At 38.9% G+C, this 19759-nt stretch overlaps 2 protein-coding genes across 2 annotated transcripts in view; one reads left to right on the forward strand and one right to left on the reverse strand.

Moving 5' to 3' along the window:
- Positions 1-295: 295 nt before the first annotated feature.
- Positions 296-1756, reverse strand: birc5b (baculoviral IAP repeat containing 5b; the record flags this gene model as incomplete). The annotated part of the gene is made up of 4 exons (XM_079802205.1): positions 296-376; positions 532-649; positions 831-940; positions 1679-1756. 4 exons carry the CDS (start codon positions 1754-1756, stop codon positions 296-298), a joined length of 387 nt encoding a protein of 128 aa, XP_079658331.1.
- Positions 1757-8949: 7193 nt separating this feature from the next.
- The window catches only part of znf385a (zinc finger protein 385A), a 100037-nt gene continuing 89227 nt past the window's right edge, over positions 8950-19759 (forward strand). Inside the window, exon 1 of the mRNA XM_079802157.1 lies at positions 8950-9275. Coding sequence (XP_079658283.1) covers positions 9152-9275 — 124 coding nt within the window. The 5' untranslated portion in view covers positions 8950-9151. The remainder of the gene's footprint in view (positions 9276-19759) is intronic.

Here is a 19759-nt window from a genome sequence, read left to right on the forward strand (position 1 = left end):
TTTACTCGTTTATTTTAATCTTTTATTTATTTTATTTTATTTTTAACAGTATTTACTTCTAAATTTCCACAGACACTCGGTCACCCTCTTGCGGCTCCCAGTCTCAAAACCCCTGTTATGGGGACAGGGATGCTCCTCAATTTACACATTTGTTCCTCATGTGGTCCAACTAAACTTTTGAATAAAGCTTTAAAAGAATCCAAAGCAGCTGCAGGTGCATTTATGAAAAAACTATTTAATTTATTGGTGAAAATTCAAATGACATGCCATTAAAATAATTTAGCATCACTGGATATCAAATAAGAGCTCTCAGATTTTTGCTAGTTGTCTCCACCTCATCACGAAAGTAGGCTATCTTCCTGTGACCCATCTTCGTCTGTGGAGGGAGAGAATTAGTGTTTACGCACATAGTTATATGATGTAGTAAATAAATAAATAAATTAATTAATTATAAACAAACATTGTAGGCTAGGTGTCAGGACCACACAAAAAAAAACCTAAACACTATACTATGAATGCATTCACACTTACAATGTAGATGCGAAGTCGCCCCTGTTCGAGCTGAAAATACTCGATGGCTGTGAGCTTGTCAAATGGCTTTTTCATATGGAGAACGGCACAATTGGGGGAGCGTTTGGCATGCTCGGACCTTAAATGACAAAGACAAGTCAATAAGAGATTGTGTTGTTTAGTGTTCCCCTTTTCCACCCAAAGTTATTAATTATTACAACCTCAAGTTTACAACAGTGTAGATAAGTGAACAATAAGAGGTGTTGCCTACTCAGAAAAACAAAGCCGATAGATTGTAAAGGTGTGTTGCAGGAGCTCACCAGGGGTTGTCTTCTGGCTCCCAGCCTTCCAGCTCTCGGAGACAGTAGAAACAGCAGACCACGTCTGGCTCATTCTCACTAGGACAGTGCACAAAACCTGCCTTGGCCATCTGAAGAGAGGATTGCCATTACTCCTTTTAATTAACCCTCATTTGTGCTTTGGGGTCAATATGACCCCAATCGACTTTTCTTTAGTTAAAAATAATGGTTCCCTACATCTCAGTGGAATGAAATCTTGTGACTTTTTCTAAGTTATCTAACCATACACACACAAAAACTGGGCTTGATTCGGTTGTTCTAAAGGGATGTAAAAAAAAAAAGTCACACTCATGACCTTTGGGGTCAATATTGAAATATCGACCCCACATTGAAATGAATGAAAAAAAAAAAAAAAAAAAAAAAAAAAATAGTTTTTTATTTTTTTGTCAAAAAATCTAAATCCAGAATAAATCTGAAAATTTCCATACCACAATGAAGTGCTCGTGCACACAAACAGGTGTGACTCCAATTGAAAGCATTTTTTTTTTTTAGAAATTGACAAATAAAATCAATAATTCCAGCATAAATCTGAAAATTTCCACACAGAAATGAAGGCCTGGTACTAGAGCAAAAATGCAATGTAGAAAAGACATGCTCACTCAAACACCCGCACACACAAGAGAGAGGGGTCATATTGACCCCAAATGCACTGAGTGTAAACAGGAAACTAAGGACATATGAGGGTTAAAGCAGCAGTGTAAAACTGCTTAAGTTCCTGTACTCAACACAGTCTAATTGTATTGTCATTTTCACTTCCACTTGGGCCTATTCTTAGTCTATTCCTCTCTTTCCCCCCCTGACGTACTTACCAACTCTGGCGTGCACTGACAATCTTCTCGAAAAGGCCACTCGGAAAAAGTCTGAAGACGCTTTTCATAACTATACATCTGGTTAAAAGACAAAAACCGGGACGCAACCACCTCTGCGTTGTTAGACATTTCTGAAGCGTAAACAGAAGCTCACCATCTCACTATAAACCTGTTTGGGTGTGGCTGTTTAATTGGTTGGGTGCTTTTGATTATTGATTGATGAATCGCTGACAGCTGCCACAGCGTAAACGAAAGAAAAAACGTTGTAAAACAAGATATTGAAAACCGTTGAATAAATGTGTGATGTTATGCATGTAGATTATCAATCTTTATCGTAGCCTATTGTATTGTATGAATAAACATTTCGCATCAAAATCATGATAATGTTTACTTCGTTCAAGGAAACTGGGCACACATTTGAAATAGTAGTGCAATGTCTCCCTCTGCTGGACGAACAGAAACACAAATCAAAATTGAATAAATGGATTTGTTTCCAGAGAAGCGTCAATGACACATTAAAGAATGTCCAAAAACTACCACAAAAAATTGTGATTGACTGTAATAAAAAGTGTAGTGTAAGATGAAAAACCTATACATTTTGGTCCTATATATATAGGGGAGAGTGGGGCACAACCTAATGCTTTTTGACTTTCTCAGTTTGTGTAAATCCACTTGGGGTTCAGAGTATTTATTTTTTCCCACATTAATTTTACACATGTCTAGAACAATTATGTGCTTTTGTTTCATTAATACAGTGTAGCCTATACTTTTTTCGTGATTTACCCCGAAAGAATGGAAGTGAAATGTGACAACATGCCCGGGTATATTGTAACATGTGAGGGGCACATTGTAACGTGACCAAATGTCAGCTTAAAATGTTACCTAATATAATAAATAAAAAAATATCCAAGACAAACTAAAATATTTTGTTAATTATTAACTTTTTTAAATAAAATAATGGCATTTTTCAATCATTAAAAATATACTAATTTTTGAGTGACAACAAACACATTGCTAAATATAGCTATAGGCTTACAGCAGTTAAAAACATAATAATAATTAATAATTTCTGAACATTGACTCTCACCTCTTTCTCATGGTTTCTCAAAAGAATTAATAAAAGTATAGAATATAATAGCGTAGTTCTAATAGGGGCTCACCCGGCTCTTGTCTTCTGCTGGTTAGATTAGCATTAAAGAACTATCTCAACTGTTAACAGATATAAGATTAAAATAATATCAAAATAATATATACAATAATGTCTTATTTTAAATAAACACAAAAAACACACAGCCCCGCTCCCCCCTTATATATATATGTGTGTGTGTTAGTGTTGTGTTGGTCCCACTTTTGCTGCCAAAACAGACCCATCGAGGCATGGACTCCACTGGACCCCTGAAGGTGTGCTGTGGTATCTGGCACCAAGATGTTAGCATCAGATCCTTTAAGTCCTGGAAATTGCGAGGTGGGGCCTTAATGGATTGGACTTGTTTGTTCAGCACATCTCACAGATGCTCAATTCACAGATGCTCAAAGGCCAAGTCAACACCTCAAACTCGTTGTGCACCATTTTTGCTTTGTGGCAGGGCTCATTATCCTGCTCAAAGAGGCCACAGCCACCATGGAATACCATTTCCACGAAAGGGTTTAGCCTACATGGTCTGCAGCAAAGCTTAGGTAGTTGGTACGCGTCAAAGTAACATCAACATTATATTCACTTCTTGAGCAATTTGAGCTACAGTAGCGTGTCTGTTTGATTGGACCACACGGGTCAGCCTTCGTTCCCCACATGCATCAATGAGCCTTGGCCGCCCATGACCCTGTCGCTGATTCACCACTGTTCCTTCCTGAGACCTGCAGTTTTGGAGATGATCTGACCCAGTCATATAGCCATCACAATTTTGCCCTTGTCAAACTAACACAAATCCATATGCTTGCCCATTTTTCCTGCTTCTAACAAATCAACTTTGAGGACAAAATGTTCACTTGCTGCCTACACTCTAAAAAAAAGGCTCGTAATCATAGGGGAACCTTTTTTAGTGCTATATAGCACCAATTTTGGTGCTTCAGTGGTTCTTCAGCGGTTCTTCAGAGGTGCTATATAGCACCTTAGTCAAAGAACCGGTGAAGAACCTCTGAAGAACCTTTGAAGAACCGGTGAAGAACCTCTGAAGAACCACTGAAGCACCAAAATTGGTGCTATATAGCACTAAAAAAGGTTCCCCTATGATTACGAGCCAAGAACCATTTTTGGTGCCATATAGAACCTTTGTTTTTTTAGACTGTAATACAACCCCAAATCAGAAAAAGTTGGGACAGTATGGAAAATGCAAAAAAAGAAAAGAAAAAAGAAGTGATTTCTAAATTTACTTTGACTTGTATTTCATTGCAGACAATATGAACACAAAATATTTCATGTTTTGTCTGGTCAACTTCATGTCATTTGTAAATATGCATCCTTTCCTGTCATTCAGACCTGCAACACATTTAAAAAAAGTTGGGACAGTAAAGCATTTACCCCTTTGTAATGTTGCCATTCCTTTTCACAACACTTAAAAGACGTTTAGGGACTGAAGACACCAAGTGATGAAGTGTTTCAGGTGTAATTTTGTCCCATTATTCCTGCAAACAAGTCTTAAGGTGGGCAACAGTACGGGGTCTTCGTTGTCGCATTTTGCGCTTCAAAATTCGCCACACATTCTCTATTGGAGACAGGTCGGGACTGCAGGCAGGCCAGTCAAGTACCCGTACCCTCTTCCTCCGCAGCCAGGACTTTGTAATGTGTGCAGAATGTGGTTTTGCATTGTCTTGTTGAAATATGCATGGACGTCCCTGGAAAAGATGTCTTCTTGAAGGCAGCATATTATGCTCCAAAATCTCTATGTACTTTTCAGCATTAATGGTGCCTTCACAGAAGTGCAAGTTACCTTTGCCAAGGGCACTGACACAACCCCATACCATGACAGACCCTGGCTTTTGGACTTGTTGCTGGTAACAGTCTGGATGATCCTTTTCTTCTTTGGTCCGGAGCACACGGCGTCCATTCCTCCCAAAAAATACCTCAAATACTGATTCATCTGACCACAGTACACGTTTCCACTGTGTGATGGTCCATCCCAGATGCCTCCGAGCCCAGAGAAGTCGACGGCGCTTCTGGACCCTGTTAACATAGGGCTTCCTTTTGGCACAGTACAGTTTTAACTGGCATTTGTGGATGTAACTACGTATTGTGGTTTGACAAAGGTTTGCCAAAGTAGTCCTGAGCCCATGTGGTGATATCGCTTATAGATGAATGACGATTCTTGATGCAGTGCCGCCTGAGGGATCGGAGATCACGGTTGTTCAGCTTAGGCTTGCGCCCTTGTCCTTTACGCACTGAAATTCCTCCAGATTCCTTGAATCTTTTAATTATGTTATGCACTGTTGAATGTGAAATGTCCAAATATCTTCCTATCTTTCTTTGAGGAACATTGTTTTTAAACATTTCAATAATTTTCTCACGTATTTGTTGGCAAACTGGCGATCCTCGGCCCATCTTTGCTCCTAAAGGATTAGACATTTCTTGGATGCTGCTTTTGTACCAAATCATAATTACAATCACCTGTTGACATCACCTGTTTCAAATCACATCATTATTTAACCATTTTACCTCATTACTAGCCCTAAATTGCTCCTGTCCCAACTTTTTTTGAAATGTGTTGCAGGTCTGAATGACAGGAAAGGATGCATATTTACAAATGACATGAAGTTGACCAGACAAAACATGAAATATTTTGTGCTCATATTGTCTGCAATGAAATACAAGTCAAAGTAAATTTAGAAATCATTTCTTTTTTTTTTTATTTGCGTTTTCCATACTGTCCCAACTTTTCCTGATTTGGGCAGGGGTGGTAAAAGTACTCAAAAGTTATACTCGAGTAAAAGTATATATACCTAAATAAAAAATTACTCCAGTAAAAGTAGAAAGTCCTCCATTTAAACATCACTTGAGTAAAAGTACAAAAGTATCCAATTTAAAACATACTCAAGTACCGAAAGTAAAAAGTAAATATTCAAATTAACTGTAAATATCAATAATTAAGCAGATCAATTGTTTTGGGAGTGATATGCAATGCTTTAATTGAACAAATGATAAGATTAGATGCTGCAATTAAGAAATTGTTAGATTTGCAATCATGAGAGACAATGATGCACCTTAACACAGTATAGGGGTTGAACTTAAAATAGACATGCTCCATAACATTAGCTGCATGAAAAAGATGTGCAAGATACTATTAACTAATCTAAAATTAATTAAAAAACCATAACCACAATGACATATTACTTAACAATTAGTTAATAGTGATGTGCCTCAACAAGTGAAGTCATGACATAATGAAACCTTTGCAAATCGTTATCTAATGATTAATTAAAGCAGACAACTGGAAGTTGAAATACATGGCTTTGACCCATTGTGATAATTAACAGATTAATTTACATTTATTAGTTAATATAATGTGTTATTAGGGAATTAATACATTGTCATATTTAATTAATAGAAATGCATGTATTACTTAACATATTAATCATATATAATGTTCATTAGTTGCTGATGCAGTAATCATTAATAAATGATGTAGTTCTTCATGAGTCACACATTAACTCATGATCATCTGTGCATTAGTTAAGCATGAATTAATGCATAGTAGTGCACACGTATTGTAAAGTGTTACAGATGCTTTCATAGTGTGCCGCGAAAGAAAAAAGTTTGGGAAACACTGAGCTAACGTTAGTGTGGCAAACCTAGTCAGCTTTTCCAAGTCTAGCCCCGACTGGATCATCCGTGACCGATTGACAGCATGCAGGGAGAACCAGCTTACTAGCTTGATTCTCTCCTGTACCCACGTTTTTTGTTGGTTTGGAAAGCAAGTGTAATAAATACTTGGAGCGGGCATGGGGAAATGTATTGGAGTAAAAAGAAAACTTTGTCTTTAATATTGTAGTGGAGTAAGAGTGAAAGTAGATGCAAATAAAACATACTCAAGTAAAGTACAGATCCCCGAAAAAAATACTTAAGTAATGTAACAAAGTATTTTTACTTCATTACTTACCACCACTGGATTTGGGGTTGTATATCCCACCCACTAACAGTTGGCATGATGAAGAGATAATCAGTGTTATTCACTTCACCAGTCATAATGTTATGCTGGATCTGTATATATGAATCTAGATAGATTATATATTTGTTATATATTTTTATTTATACATTTATTTATTTCATTTTTAAGTATTTTTGAATAAGTTATTACGAGTCTTGCGTCATTGACTCCAAATCAATCAGAGAATCTGGTTATTTTATATGCTATAAAACCACATAGTAAATGCTTTGGAATTGAGACCTCATGTCAAGCATAATCCTTAACAAGCCCTATAAAGATTCCTGTGTTATGTAGTAGTTAACCGCTACTGGCTGCATATAGTTCTGCACAAATAGTAGATTTCCATGGGCTGCACATCATATTTACTAGACACAAACTTGAGTCTAGAGGCCTCAGCATGTTGTGTCCCTTCTTACTCGGGCCTAACCAATTACCCTAAGTCAATACATACGCCATAAAGTGAGATCATAGTGAGTGTCAGACAACATTAATGGCTTGCGGTGTGAGCGTTTGGAAGCTGTTTATGACTGGTGGGTATAGGGAAAGGCCCTGCTGCTGTCACCATGTTCTGTAACTGTATCTCACTGCGCCTGGTTGTTGAAATGTGCTTACAGCTCCAAAAAAGCGGCCCCTCCACCCCTCTCTGCCCTTCATCTGATAGGAACTTCCCTGAGGGTTGGTTTGTGTGTCACAAACAAATTCTGCTGTTAATATGTTAATCTGTCTGAAAGGTGAATATAAGATCACTCAACTAGCCTGGTCATGTTAATTCTAAAGGAGGTTTTTCCATGAAATTATTTTTGAGATATTGAAGATTCACGGCTGCTTGTTCTCTCTTTTGTGGTGATAGTTTGTCACTTAATATTCCGTCTAGAGTTTCACATCAGACATGACATTTGGCGCATTCATTTCAGGCGAGACCCCACACCGGAGCTGTCACTCATTTGCAGTCGCCCGCTCAGGATGAGTTAAGCGGGAATACGTCGCCATCAGCTGTTGTATGGCTTCCATCTTGTCTGTGGCTTGGGCAAAGCCACAAAGTGAATACCATCTACTAGATGGAACTCGCTGGAATTACATTGCATGGCTGAAATGTTAATTTTATTCATAGTTTTTTTGCTTTACTACACAGGACACTGGAGAACTGACAGGAAAGTGGAGAGAGAGGGATCGGGACATGACCCAGACCGGAATCGAACCCAGATCCCCAACAGTCATGTGCCGCAACTCCAACATGACTGGATATCCTTCTCCAGTTGCAAGATTCCCAAACTTCAACGTAAAAGGCAGAAGTTTGTGTTTTCATTTATTTATTGAAAGATAGATAAACAAATATGAAATAAATGTATTTATTTATTTATCAATTGTAATAAAATAATAATTGTTGTTGGTTATTATTAAAAATATATTGAATAAATATTAAATAAATATTTATAAATAAAATTAATTATAATGATAATTGCTAAATAATAACGATTTATTTAAAAATGATTAATAATTGATTAAATAATAATAATTTATTTAAAAATTTATTAATTATTTTTATTTTTTATAATTCAATTGTAATTGATGACAGAATTAATTACTTGGGGGTTTTTTTGCCTTTTTTTTTTTTACAATCTTCTCTAACAAGATTCATTTCAGACAATTGAGATTCGAAATTGCTGTGAAGCTAATATAAGTGTATTGAAGTGTCTATATGTACAACCTCAAATGGATGGAATTGACTAGATATATTTGCATGGCTTTTTCTTTTAGAGAATTTTCCTAATATCCTTCTCTAGTTGCAAGATTCCCAAGCTTCAGCAGAGCCATCAACATCAGTGGCTCTGTTAATCACTTTTGGAGCTCTAATGTAAAAATCACTCGTTATGCAACAACAAAGTTGTTGCATATTATGAAATAAGACCTGGATGCTCCAGTTGTCGCAGGCCGTCTACATCTTCCCAGCTATCAGGTATGTATCTCACATTCCCCAGTCTGTACCTCTCTCCCTCTCCATCCCAATCCGTACTTTCATTGACACTTGACTCTTCTCTCCCTCTCTCACCCGCTCCCTCCTTCTCCTCTTCGATCTCCTCCTCTCTCCTTCCTCACACAGTTGTCCATACTTATTACGGTCCTGGTGTGATTATCTGCTGGAATCTATTGCACTTGTCCTGTATTCTCAGTGTGGTGAGACTGAGAGTGGGATGGGCTAAAAGAGGGAAATGTGTGTCTCTGTGTAACTGTGTGATACTTTGCGCAGGAGACACTCCCGTAAGTTCATCAGGACTATTTTGGCTCCAAATATCCCTGGAGCCTCCAAGAACCCGGTCCGGACGCTCTGTTGTTCATGCCAGTGAGGGTTTCTACGAGGAGTTTGTGTCAGGGTGCAAGTGGAAAGACCCTCGGAGGCGGAAAGAGGAGGCGAGAGGACGGGAAACAGTCGGAGGAAGAGGGTTTAATGTGGGGTTCAGGTAAGAACATCCACTTATTTCTATTTCTGTTTGCAGAGTCTCAAGTGAACACATCATGCGGGCACAAAACTGTTTTCCCTGGAGAGCCTTTTTGCTGCATATACAGTCTATTATGGAATAGCACTGCAAGTTAATCTATATTTTCAGGGTTAAAATTATTTGCGTACTATGGCATTTACAATAGATATACATAGCATCCAGGACATAGATTAATAGTTTAGGAGATGGAGTTACAACACCCAGAGTGCTTCAGTCTATGAGCAGCATCTAGTCCTCCTAATTTAGTCATGTCAATGTTGTCATTAACAAGATTGTATTTCTTATGAAGAAGTGCATACTTCTCCTGGACATTTGAACTGGCATTTTCGGTAGATTTACGCCGCCTCTTGTCTCTTCATCAGCAATAAGAAAGAGTGTGTGTGTGGTCCTGGTAAACCCTTTGTTATAGGAACAAAATGGACAGTTTTTGGTCCCCATGAGAAAAACAGCTTATAAATAACACTGATGTTTTTTGAAAATGTAAAAATGCTGAAAGTTTAGGGGTAGGGTATAGAAGAGACAGAATATAGTTTGTACAGTCCTCCCCATGAGGAAACAAGCTTATAAATCATACAGAATTCGTTTTTTGAAAATGTAAAAATGCTGAAAGTTTTGTGTGATGGGTAGATTTAGATGTAGGGTAAGTGTAAGAGGATAGAATATACAATTTGTACTGTATAAAAAAAACATTACGTCTATGGAGAGTCCCCACAAAGATAGTGAACCAGATGTGTGTGTGTGTGCCTGTAGGCTTTGTGTTAATGTGTGTGTTTGATTGAATGTGCTAACAACAGAAGAATATTGTCCACAGCCATAAATGAACTATATTCTGCCAGGAATGACCTTTTAAATATACTTTTGCTCATTTGATTTTTACTTCAATGTGAAGCTATAAAAAAGATGTGAAAAAAGAAAGAAAGAAAAAAACATTTTGTGACTTTAAATATTTGGAAGTAAAATAGAAAAGGAGCTTCGCTTTAAAGGTCGGTCTCTTTAGGACTGAGGCAATGTTCACGTGTCGTGATTTTTGAACTTTGCAGTAAAGCTTTTAAGCCAGTTTAAAACCAGCGATGTTTATAGTGAAGTTCTTGTGTGTCTCAAGTGTGTATATGTGTAAGCGTCTATATGTACAAGCCTGGATGTTTGCTGAGATAGATGGGTGCAGACATGGTATTAGGAGGCTCTCTGTCTTCTGCCAAAGGTGTGAAATTAGCATCTCTGTGTGAGAGAGAGTGGCAGTCAACTTCAACATTCCCCTCATACGCAGAGCTGGAAAAGCACACAGGCTGTCCATTTGGAAAAGTCTCATCCCTCCAAGAGCTTTCTAGAAATCGTTCCTTCTTGTTGCACAGGAACATAACTGATATGGATCCACTCTTGATCAATATTCTAATTTTAGTGTGATCATCCACAGTCATGCAAACGGATACTCATACGCCGGCTGCTGGCTCTGTGCTTTTCAAGGGCATTGAAGCGGAACCGTGAAGGTCTTACGCATATTTAATGAATATCAAAATAAAACCCTTTAACCTTGCACTATGCAAGGTTGTATTATTTTTCCGTTTTTCAAACTACATTAGATTTGATGTATCTAGGATACAACAAATAAGGTTGACATAACATGATAAAATGCTAGATCTCTTTTTATAGCTATACATTTTATTTTCTACTCATATGGCTGTTGTTTTTCCTCTTGCAGTGTAGGTTATTATTGATATGGTGGGCTGGGTGCTGGACGTTCCTTTGACCTTTCAGTGCAGTCTCTAAATTCACCACCCGTCCGCCAGCACACACTGCTGTTGATATATACAGTATGTTCTAAGAGCACATGGCATATACGCTGCAGCTCCCCCAATACGCAAAAGTCATTACCAGTTTAAGATGAAGAAAGGAGAGGAAGGAAAAACGTAGAGTTAGGTTGTGAAATACATTTCCCATCCAGCCGTCCCAGAAGTGGCCTGTATGAAATGTGCATGAATGACATGGCAAGGAAGAATAATGACCGTATAATGACCGACTTTTTGGTGCAAACTTGCCTCATTTAATGCTTTATAATGGTATTGAAGTTTGTTTATATCACTGATTGAGAATTGAGATAAAAAGTCGCAATTACCTTTTTTATTTTTTATTCAGTGGCGGAAACAAGCTTCCATAGAATGGGGATGTAAAGAATACACATTTTGTCTTTGTATCTTTATAAGAAAAAATCATCAGGAAACAATATTTTTGTGACGAAGAGGCTGAGGCATTCGGATCCATCTGCAGTAATTTATTTACACAGGTAAGCCAACAGAGATAGGCAGTCATACCGATCAAACAGAACAAATGAAGGGCAATCTAGGAAACGTAAGTCAAACAGGCACGGGTCAGAGGCAGGCGGCTTAGGTACAAAAACGAGATCAGAGTCCAAGTCAAAAATACAAGAGCAAAACCGAGTAAAAGGCTAGAGGCAGAGTATAGGTGAAACAAGACTTCACAAATGAACAATGAGCAGAGCAGTCCAGATAAAGGGGAGCTAAGGGTCCACAGGTGATAATGATGCAATGATAATGAGCAGAGGAGGAAGGAGGGGAAATGCAGTTCTAATACGCAGGAGAGAAGGATCTGGTGAAACCAGGAGGAGGCGTTGTCAAGCGTTCCGTGACAATATTAGTCGCTATTATTTTGTGTTTTTTAAATTATTATCAATGTACCAATGTTTAGCTAAGAAAATGCTCTTGCAGCTTGTAATGACATTGAAAGGTGAAGTGTGTCGTTTTTGTGCCACTACTGCTACCAAATGGTAGGCTATTGCAAAAAATCCTTGTTATAAAAAATTATTGTTTGGTCAAACAGGTTGTCCTGCCCAAAATTATTGGTTGAGCGAGATTTTACATGAATTTTCTCCAAGTGCCACAATGTTTACATTTTTTCATAAACTGCCTGTGACAAAATGTTGGCAACATTAGCGACTGCTGTTGAAAAGATGTCCTGCGACAAAGTTGAGAAAGCTTGACTTCATAAAATTATGAATGCTATTACTGCTACAAATTTCACTAATGTGACAGCACCTTAAGAACGTCATTCCATGTTAAAGTCAATCATCTGATTTTAAACCACTAAAAAGTTATATTCTGATGAGTTAATTCTCATTTGCTATGATGCATTATACACTTTATATACACTATATTGCCAAAAGTATTGGGACACCCCTCCAAATCATTGGATTCAGGTGTTCCAATCACCATGGAGGCCACAGATGTATAAAATCAAGCACCTAGGCATGCAGACTGCTTCTACAAAAGTTTGTGAAAGAATGAGTCGCTCTCAGGAGCTCAGTGAATTCAAGCGTGGTACCGTGATTGGATGCCACCTGTGCAATAAGTCCATTCGTGAAATTTCCTCACTACTAAATATTCCACGGTCAACTGTTAGTGGCATTATAACAAAGTGGAAGCAATTGGGAACAACAGCAACTCAGCCACAAAGTGGTAGGCCACATAAAATCCAAGAGCGGGGTCAGCACATGCTGAGGCGCACAGTGTGCAGAAGTCTCCAACTTTAGTCATTAGCTACAGACCTCCAAACTTCGTGTGTCAGTGTCAGATGCAGTGGTGTAAAGCACGCCGCCACTGGACTCTAGAGCAGTGGAGACGTGTTCTCTGGAGTGACGAATCCCGCTTCTCTGTCTGGCAATCCGAAGGACACTGGTTTGGCGGTTGCCAGGAGAACGGCACTTGCCTGACTGCATTGTGTAAAGTTTGGTGGAGGGGGGATTATGGTGTGGGGGTTGTTTTTCAGGGGTTGGGCTATGTCCCTTAGTTCCACTGAAAGGAATTCTTAATGCTTCAGCATACCAAGACATTTTGGACAATTTCATGCTCCCAACTTTGTGGGGACAGTTTGGGGATGGCCTCTTCCTGTTCCATCATGACTGCGCACCTGTGCACAAAGTGTTTGGTGTGGAGGAACTTGACTGGTCTGCACAGAGTCCTGACCTCAACCCGATAGAACACCTTTGAGATTCATTAGAGTAGAGACTGCGAGCCAGGCCTTCTCTTCCAACATCAGTACCTGATCTCACAAATGCGCTTATAGACGAAAGGTCAAAAATTTCCATAAACACACTCCTAAACCTTGTGGAAAGCCTTCCAAGAAGATTTGAAGCTGTTATAGCTGCAAAGGTTGGGCCAACTCCACATTAAACCTTACGGATTAAGAATGGGATGTCATTAAAAATCAATGTGCATGTTGAGGTAGGCGTCCCAAAACTTTTGGCAATATAGTGTACCTTTATATCCACCTTATTTTTCAGGTAAGAGCGGGAGCAGCCATTTGTAATTTGAATGTGTCTGGCTTCCGGTGTCATTCGCTTCCAATTATTTTTAGCTGTACAAAACAGCTTGTTATACTGAATGACTGCAAACTGGTGTTTCTTACTATATTATTTTAATGTATTTTCTAAATTATAAACATGTTGGATTATAGTGCTGGATTATATTACAGTTTACTAGACTTTGATATATTCTTCTCGTTATTTCCCTATAGTGACTAAATCGGAAGTCAACGAAAGCACCTTACTTCTGCATTGAAAAATAAGGTGGATAGGCTACTACGACAATTACACAACATGCACAATTTATATAGCCTACAACATGCACAATTTATATATGGCCCTTTCCCCTCCAGAGTGGTTGTTTGATCTGTTCTTAGTACCAGAGGAGCATGTTGAGAATTGATGATGATGATGAAAGGTCTGTGAGTACACAGATTTTACAACTGGGCTTCACCCTATCCCTAGATATACTATATCTGTGTCTGCTGAACTGGCCAACTCAGAGTCCAGATTTAATCTCTAGTGCTCTGGTCTCTCGTTAAACACATTAAAAATAGAACCTCAATATTCCAATATACCCATGGGCCTCTGGCCAGACAGGGAAGCCTTCACAGAGTCCCTAAAATGTTTTTGGCCTAGTCCTCCTAGCACATGGAGCCTTTCCCTGCAGCTGAGTACATCAACATGGAAAGCTCTATTTCTCTCTCGCTTACTCTCTCTGGCTCTTGATGTCTTTGCATCTTTGATCTGGTCCTGCACACAGTGTTTAAATTTGCATGCTAGTTCCAGGTTTGTTTGTGTCCCAGGTTTGTGTCCCTGCTTGGCCCTGAGTGCAGTGCTTGGTGCTTGCGTGAGAGGCTTAGTTTGCAAGGTTTAGTTTGCAGTCTGGAGGCGGTCCAGGCTGCTGCGCTACAGAAGTGTGTACGTTTGGGGGTGTGATTCCCCAAGGCTCTATGTAAAAATAGCTGTCTAAATAAACCATAATTCTCTGTGTAATTGGTACTTTTGGAATGAAATATGACTTAGCAGGTATGTTGAATTCCTCAAGGTTGATTCCCTATATTAAATGTTGCAGTTACATAAGCGTCATACATATATGACGGCTCTCGGCCACTCTTGGGGCTTTCGGCCCACAGCTCTCAGCCCCACCCTGCTTGCCACATACCCCCATCACCCCAGCGCAGACTGGGTACCCTCGAGACTGCTCTCTACTCACCCCACCCCCTCTCCAGCGGTCACTGCGGTCACCTGGGGGTAAGGACAGATGAGGCGAGAGAACAGGAGACGGAAGGATGAGGAGAGACAGAGACGAGATAGGGGAGAGAAAAAAATGCGTAGGGGGAAAAAAAAAACTCACAGGGGGGGAAAAATGCATTAACTACAACATAACCAGTTATTAATATTTAATTGGTTCTCGCTTGTTTTTGCATATGTTCATAATTTCTTTGTTTTACAGCCTGGCCAAAAATTATGTCTGTACAATTAGGCATGTTTCATGGCATTACAACAAATAAAACCATTGACTCCAAGCAAAACTATGCAATATTCTTACAAAAACTTTAACAATTTTTAATAATATCGGAATTTTCCTCAGGCTACATCATACATCCATAATTGAATATGTAAATCAATTGATGTGCTGCTTTATGTTGTGTTTATGTATGATTCTCGTGTGTAATAGCACCTCTGAACCTGCAGAGGACAGCATAGCACTTTTGCCTTGGCTGTAGGGGTTATTAAATAGAGAGGAGCTTTAGAACATAATGAAATGGACTGTAGAACAGGAGTCAGGGCCCTGTCCTCTGAGTCTGTCGCAGTGCAGGTTTATTCTGGCAGTGGGCTTTTATGGTTGAATGGTGGCAAGCAGAGGTGTTCCAGCCTCTCTTCCTTTCTATCTGTTCCCTCTATATGGTTGCAGGGATATAGACCGATTATAGGGTTCACACAGCAGCACTTGACTTACATTCTTCTGACTCTTGGCCTACTATGGCCTCACATGGGCCTGCGTCCTAATGTGACCACTTTTTTGAAAAGTGGTGCACTTTGACCTTGATAATTATTCTGATAAAGTAGGCTATGGTATACCTATATCATTTCCAGACTATGCTGTCTTGGTTGTCTTACAAAATATTATTGTTTTACACTGGTTTTTCAGCGACTCTTTCGGCTGTTTACATCGTTACACCAGTAGGCAACAAATTACTTTATGTTTATTATGAGTAGGCTAAGTATCATTTGCTTAACCAATTAGTTTAAAAACACTTCTGGAGAGAAAATGTGACTGAATTTGGATAAGCATATTAGTGTATTAGTAGCCTACGCTATATCGAACCGAACCTCTGTTTTTTATGAATCATTGAATCATTCGTGCAAGATACAACCGATTCGTTCAGAAACACTGATTCATTCGGGAACTAAACGCCACCGCTGGTGTTCCTCGGAAGCTTCTTTGGCTTCTTTGGAATGTTCGTGGAGCAAAAACAGTTAGGGGTAACTGGAAATTATGTAAGTTACTCAATATCAACTTTTTGTTCATTGTCTTCAACAGTTGTATAAATGTAACATCACTCGTCGTTATTTTTGCTGGAATATCAGAACAGACTGCTGTTGATTCAGAATAACATTATTGTCGTGTGATATTGTTAAGATATTTTATGTTTTAATGAGGATATGCATGCTTGCTTCTACTCTCTGGGTGTGGGGAATTCATGCTCTGTCATGCCATAGAAATAGGATAAGTGTGGACCTGTTCTTATGTATTTAGTTTAAGGGAGAGTTTTTATGTGTTTTCATGTCACGCCTCACTCCCACGTAATTTCGAGACGTTGTTCCAAGGAAACTGATGGAATTTTAAAAAGCCTAGTTTATTTATTTGGCTTAGTCAGTTTTTTTTTTTTTTTTTTAATATCTAGGCCTATAGCTATATTTATTGCTATATTTATTTACGTTTTGAGGCGAGCAGCAGTTATCACTATGGTTATAAACACTATTTTATTTTTACGATTTCCAGTTAAGAAAATTGAGCGACAATTGGGTACCGTATCCTTTGCATCTCCAGGGGTTATATCTACAGCCTGTTCCATCATTCATATTAAATTAATTACTCTTTAGGAGCATTTATGGAGAAAACTGCATGTAATTCAGATTTTATTATTGAGCTGCATGAACTTCAAATTGTTTACTTTACGCATCATCCTGTAGCATTGGACAATTTTAAATAGTTAAAGAATTTACCCCAGGTTTCACAGACAAGGCTTGAACCTAGTCTAAAATGCACATTTGAGCACTAACTTATCTTAAAATATGCCAGTGTCATTGTTTTATCTCAAGATGCACATCAGTAATGTTTTTTCTCGAAGGCACATTTATAAAATCTACTTAAATGTCCTTAAATGCCTTAATAAAGGCATTTTGAAGCAAAGCGATGGGTTTGTGTAAGAAAAATATCCATATTTTAACATGTTATAAAGTAAAATATCTAGCTTCTGCCAGACACCAGACACATTAAAATTACAAATGGCTGCTCCCGCTCTTACCTGAAAAATAAGGTGGATATAATATGTTGGCAAAAGTTTCGGGACGCCTGCCTTAAAGGGTTAGTTCACCCAAAAATGAAAATTCTGTCATTAATTACTCACCCTCATGTCGTTGGACACCCGTAAGACCTCCGTTCATATTCGGAACACAAATGAAGATATTTTAGTTGAAATCTGATGGCTGAGAAAGGCTTCAGACAGGCCTCCATTGGCATTCAGTACATTGACACTTCCAAGATCCATGAAAGGCACTTAAAACGTCGTTACAAAGTCTATCTCACCACAGTGACTCTACAATAATCATACAATGCGACGACAATAGTTTTTGTGCGCAAAAAAAAAATCAAAATAACACCTTTATCCAACTTGTTCTTGTCTTCCGTGTGCGCCTCCACGACGCATGCGCGAGAATATGACGTAGCGCCGGTGTTCGGGAATCGATGAAATACACACTTAAGCCCCATTTTGAGCACTACGCCGAGACCTAAAGCACGATCAATGTAGAATCCAACAGCTTAGACACGCGCGTCTTCCTCTGCTCGTAAACAAATCGCTTCTGGGTCATATGTCCGAACGCTGGATCTGCGTCATATTCTCGCGCATGCGTCGTGGAGGCATACACGGAAGTCGAGAACAAGTTGGATAAAGGTGTTATTTTGATTTTTTTTTGCGCACAAAAACTATTGTCGTCGCATTGTATGATTATTGTAGAGCCACTGTGGTGAGATAGACTTTGTAACGACGTTTTAAGTGCCTTTCATGGATCTTGGAAGTGTCAATGTACTGAATGCCAATGGAGGCCTGTGTGAAGCCTTTCTCAGCCATCAGCTTTCAACTAAAATATCTTCATTTGTGTTCCGAATATGAACGGAGGTCTTACGGGTGTCCAACGACATGAGGGTGAGTAATTAATGACAGAATTTTCATTTTTGGGTGAACTAACCCTTTAACATGCACATGAACTTTAATGACATCCCATTCTTAATCCGTAGGCCCACCCTTTGCAGCTGTAATTTACGAAAAAAGTGTAACTGGCGTGACATGATGTCAGACGTAGTATAAGCGTTTTGAACTGCGAGAGGTGTTACACTTTCCTCTTTTTAAACTGTAATGACTCCAAGGTAGTCAGGATGTGATTCTGTGGTGCCAAATCTGTCAAATACAGAAATAGATTATTAAGAGTTAATTGAGTAACAGTGGGGATGTGGAAGTTACTGTAGGTTGACCTGTCACGTTCAGCTCTTCTTCTTGATGCTCTGTTCACACCTGTTCTTTAATAGCCATTCTCCTCATGCTGTGACCATACCCATCCTAGACCTCACACGCACACACACGCACATGGAGCCAGTGGTTGCAAGAGGATCCCCATTCTTGGATTTCACCCTCTCATCATGACATCCATTAAAGTCCTGCTGGGTCCCAGTCCCTAGCGGGTAGACAGCACATTAGCGCTTGGACCATTGAGCGCAACAAGGCCCTGCTCTGAATTATTGATCCCAACACAACTAATGAGGGAACCCTATCCCCTCTTTTGATGAGACGCACACGGTCACACTACTGTGTGAGCTCTGCATTGCCGTACACACTGGCACACTGTCCACCCAGCCATCACTCGGTTTGCCAGGACTGGGCTGGTCCATTCAATCAACCTGTTTATCAGTGCTTTGACGTTCACAGGCTCAGATGGCCTCACTGAAAAAAAACAGGGCTGCGTTTCCCAAAAGCATCGTAAGCATATGTAGATCGTAACCATTGCCACCTGTGGTCTCTCCAATCAACTTAGGCTCACAAAGCTTTTAGGAAATGCAGCCCAGGTTAAATGCGTGGAAATTCACAGGCTAGTCCAAACTGGTTTATTGACAAGTTGACATTCAATTGTTTGTGGTTATTTCTTCAATTTTGTACATTTAGATTACTTTTGCCATCATGCAATGTTCACTTATAGTTAATCTTAAAAAAGTAATGATTTAAAATAATATTAATAATTTAATAGCACTACTATATCTAATTTTGAACAAATCATGTACACCATACGCATACTTACACACACACTTGTGCTGTACATTTTAATGCTATGATGCCTAAATTCAGCATTTAAAATGATTTTGAGTATTTTTTCAATTATTTATTAGACAAAGAATAGAATGTTTCATATCTGCCATTTATCTGTTATCAGCCATGACATTGCTTATCAAATTGTCCATCCATAAAAATGCTATTGTTAAAATGCTGATTTTGGTGCTGGTCAGATTCATAATTGAAATGAACATGCATTTAAACTTTCGAATTTCGAATTTCAGGAGGTAGATTTAAAATAATTGGAATTCAAAGAAATTAATTTAATATCAATAAGTGTAGTTTTTAATTAGAGATGGAAAGCTTGTCAAGACAAATGTTGAATGTTAACATAACCTTTTTTGAAAGCATCAGGACAGGAAAGGGGCAAACTCGGTCCTGGAGGGCCACTGTCCTGCAGAGTTTAGCTCCCAACCTGATAAATACTCACCTGCCTGTAGCCTTCTAGTCATCCTGGACGCTGTGTTTTATTAGGGTTGGAGCTAAACTCTGCAGAGCAGTGGCCCTCCAGGACCGTG

This window comes from Gobio gobio, assembly GCF_949357685.1.
Source record: "Gobio gobio genome assembly, chromosome: 21".
NCBI lineage: Eukaryota > Metazoa > Chordata > Actinopteri > Cypriniformes > Gobionidae > Gobio > Gobio gobio.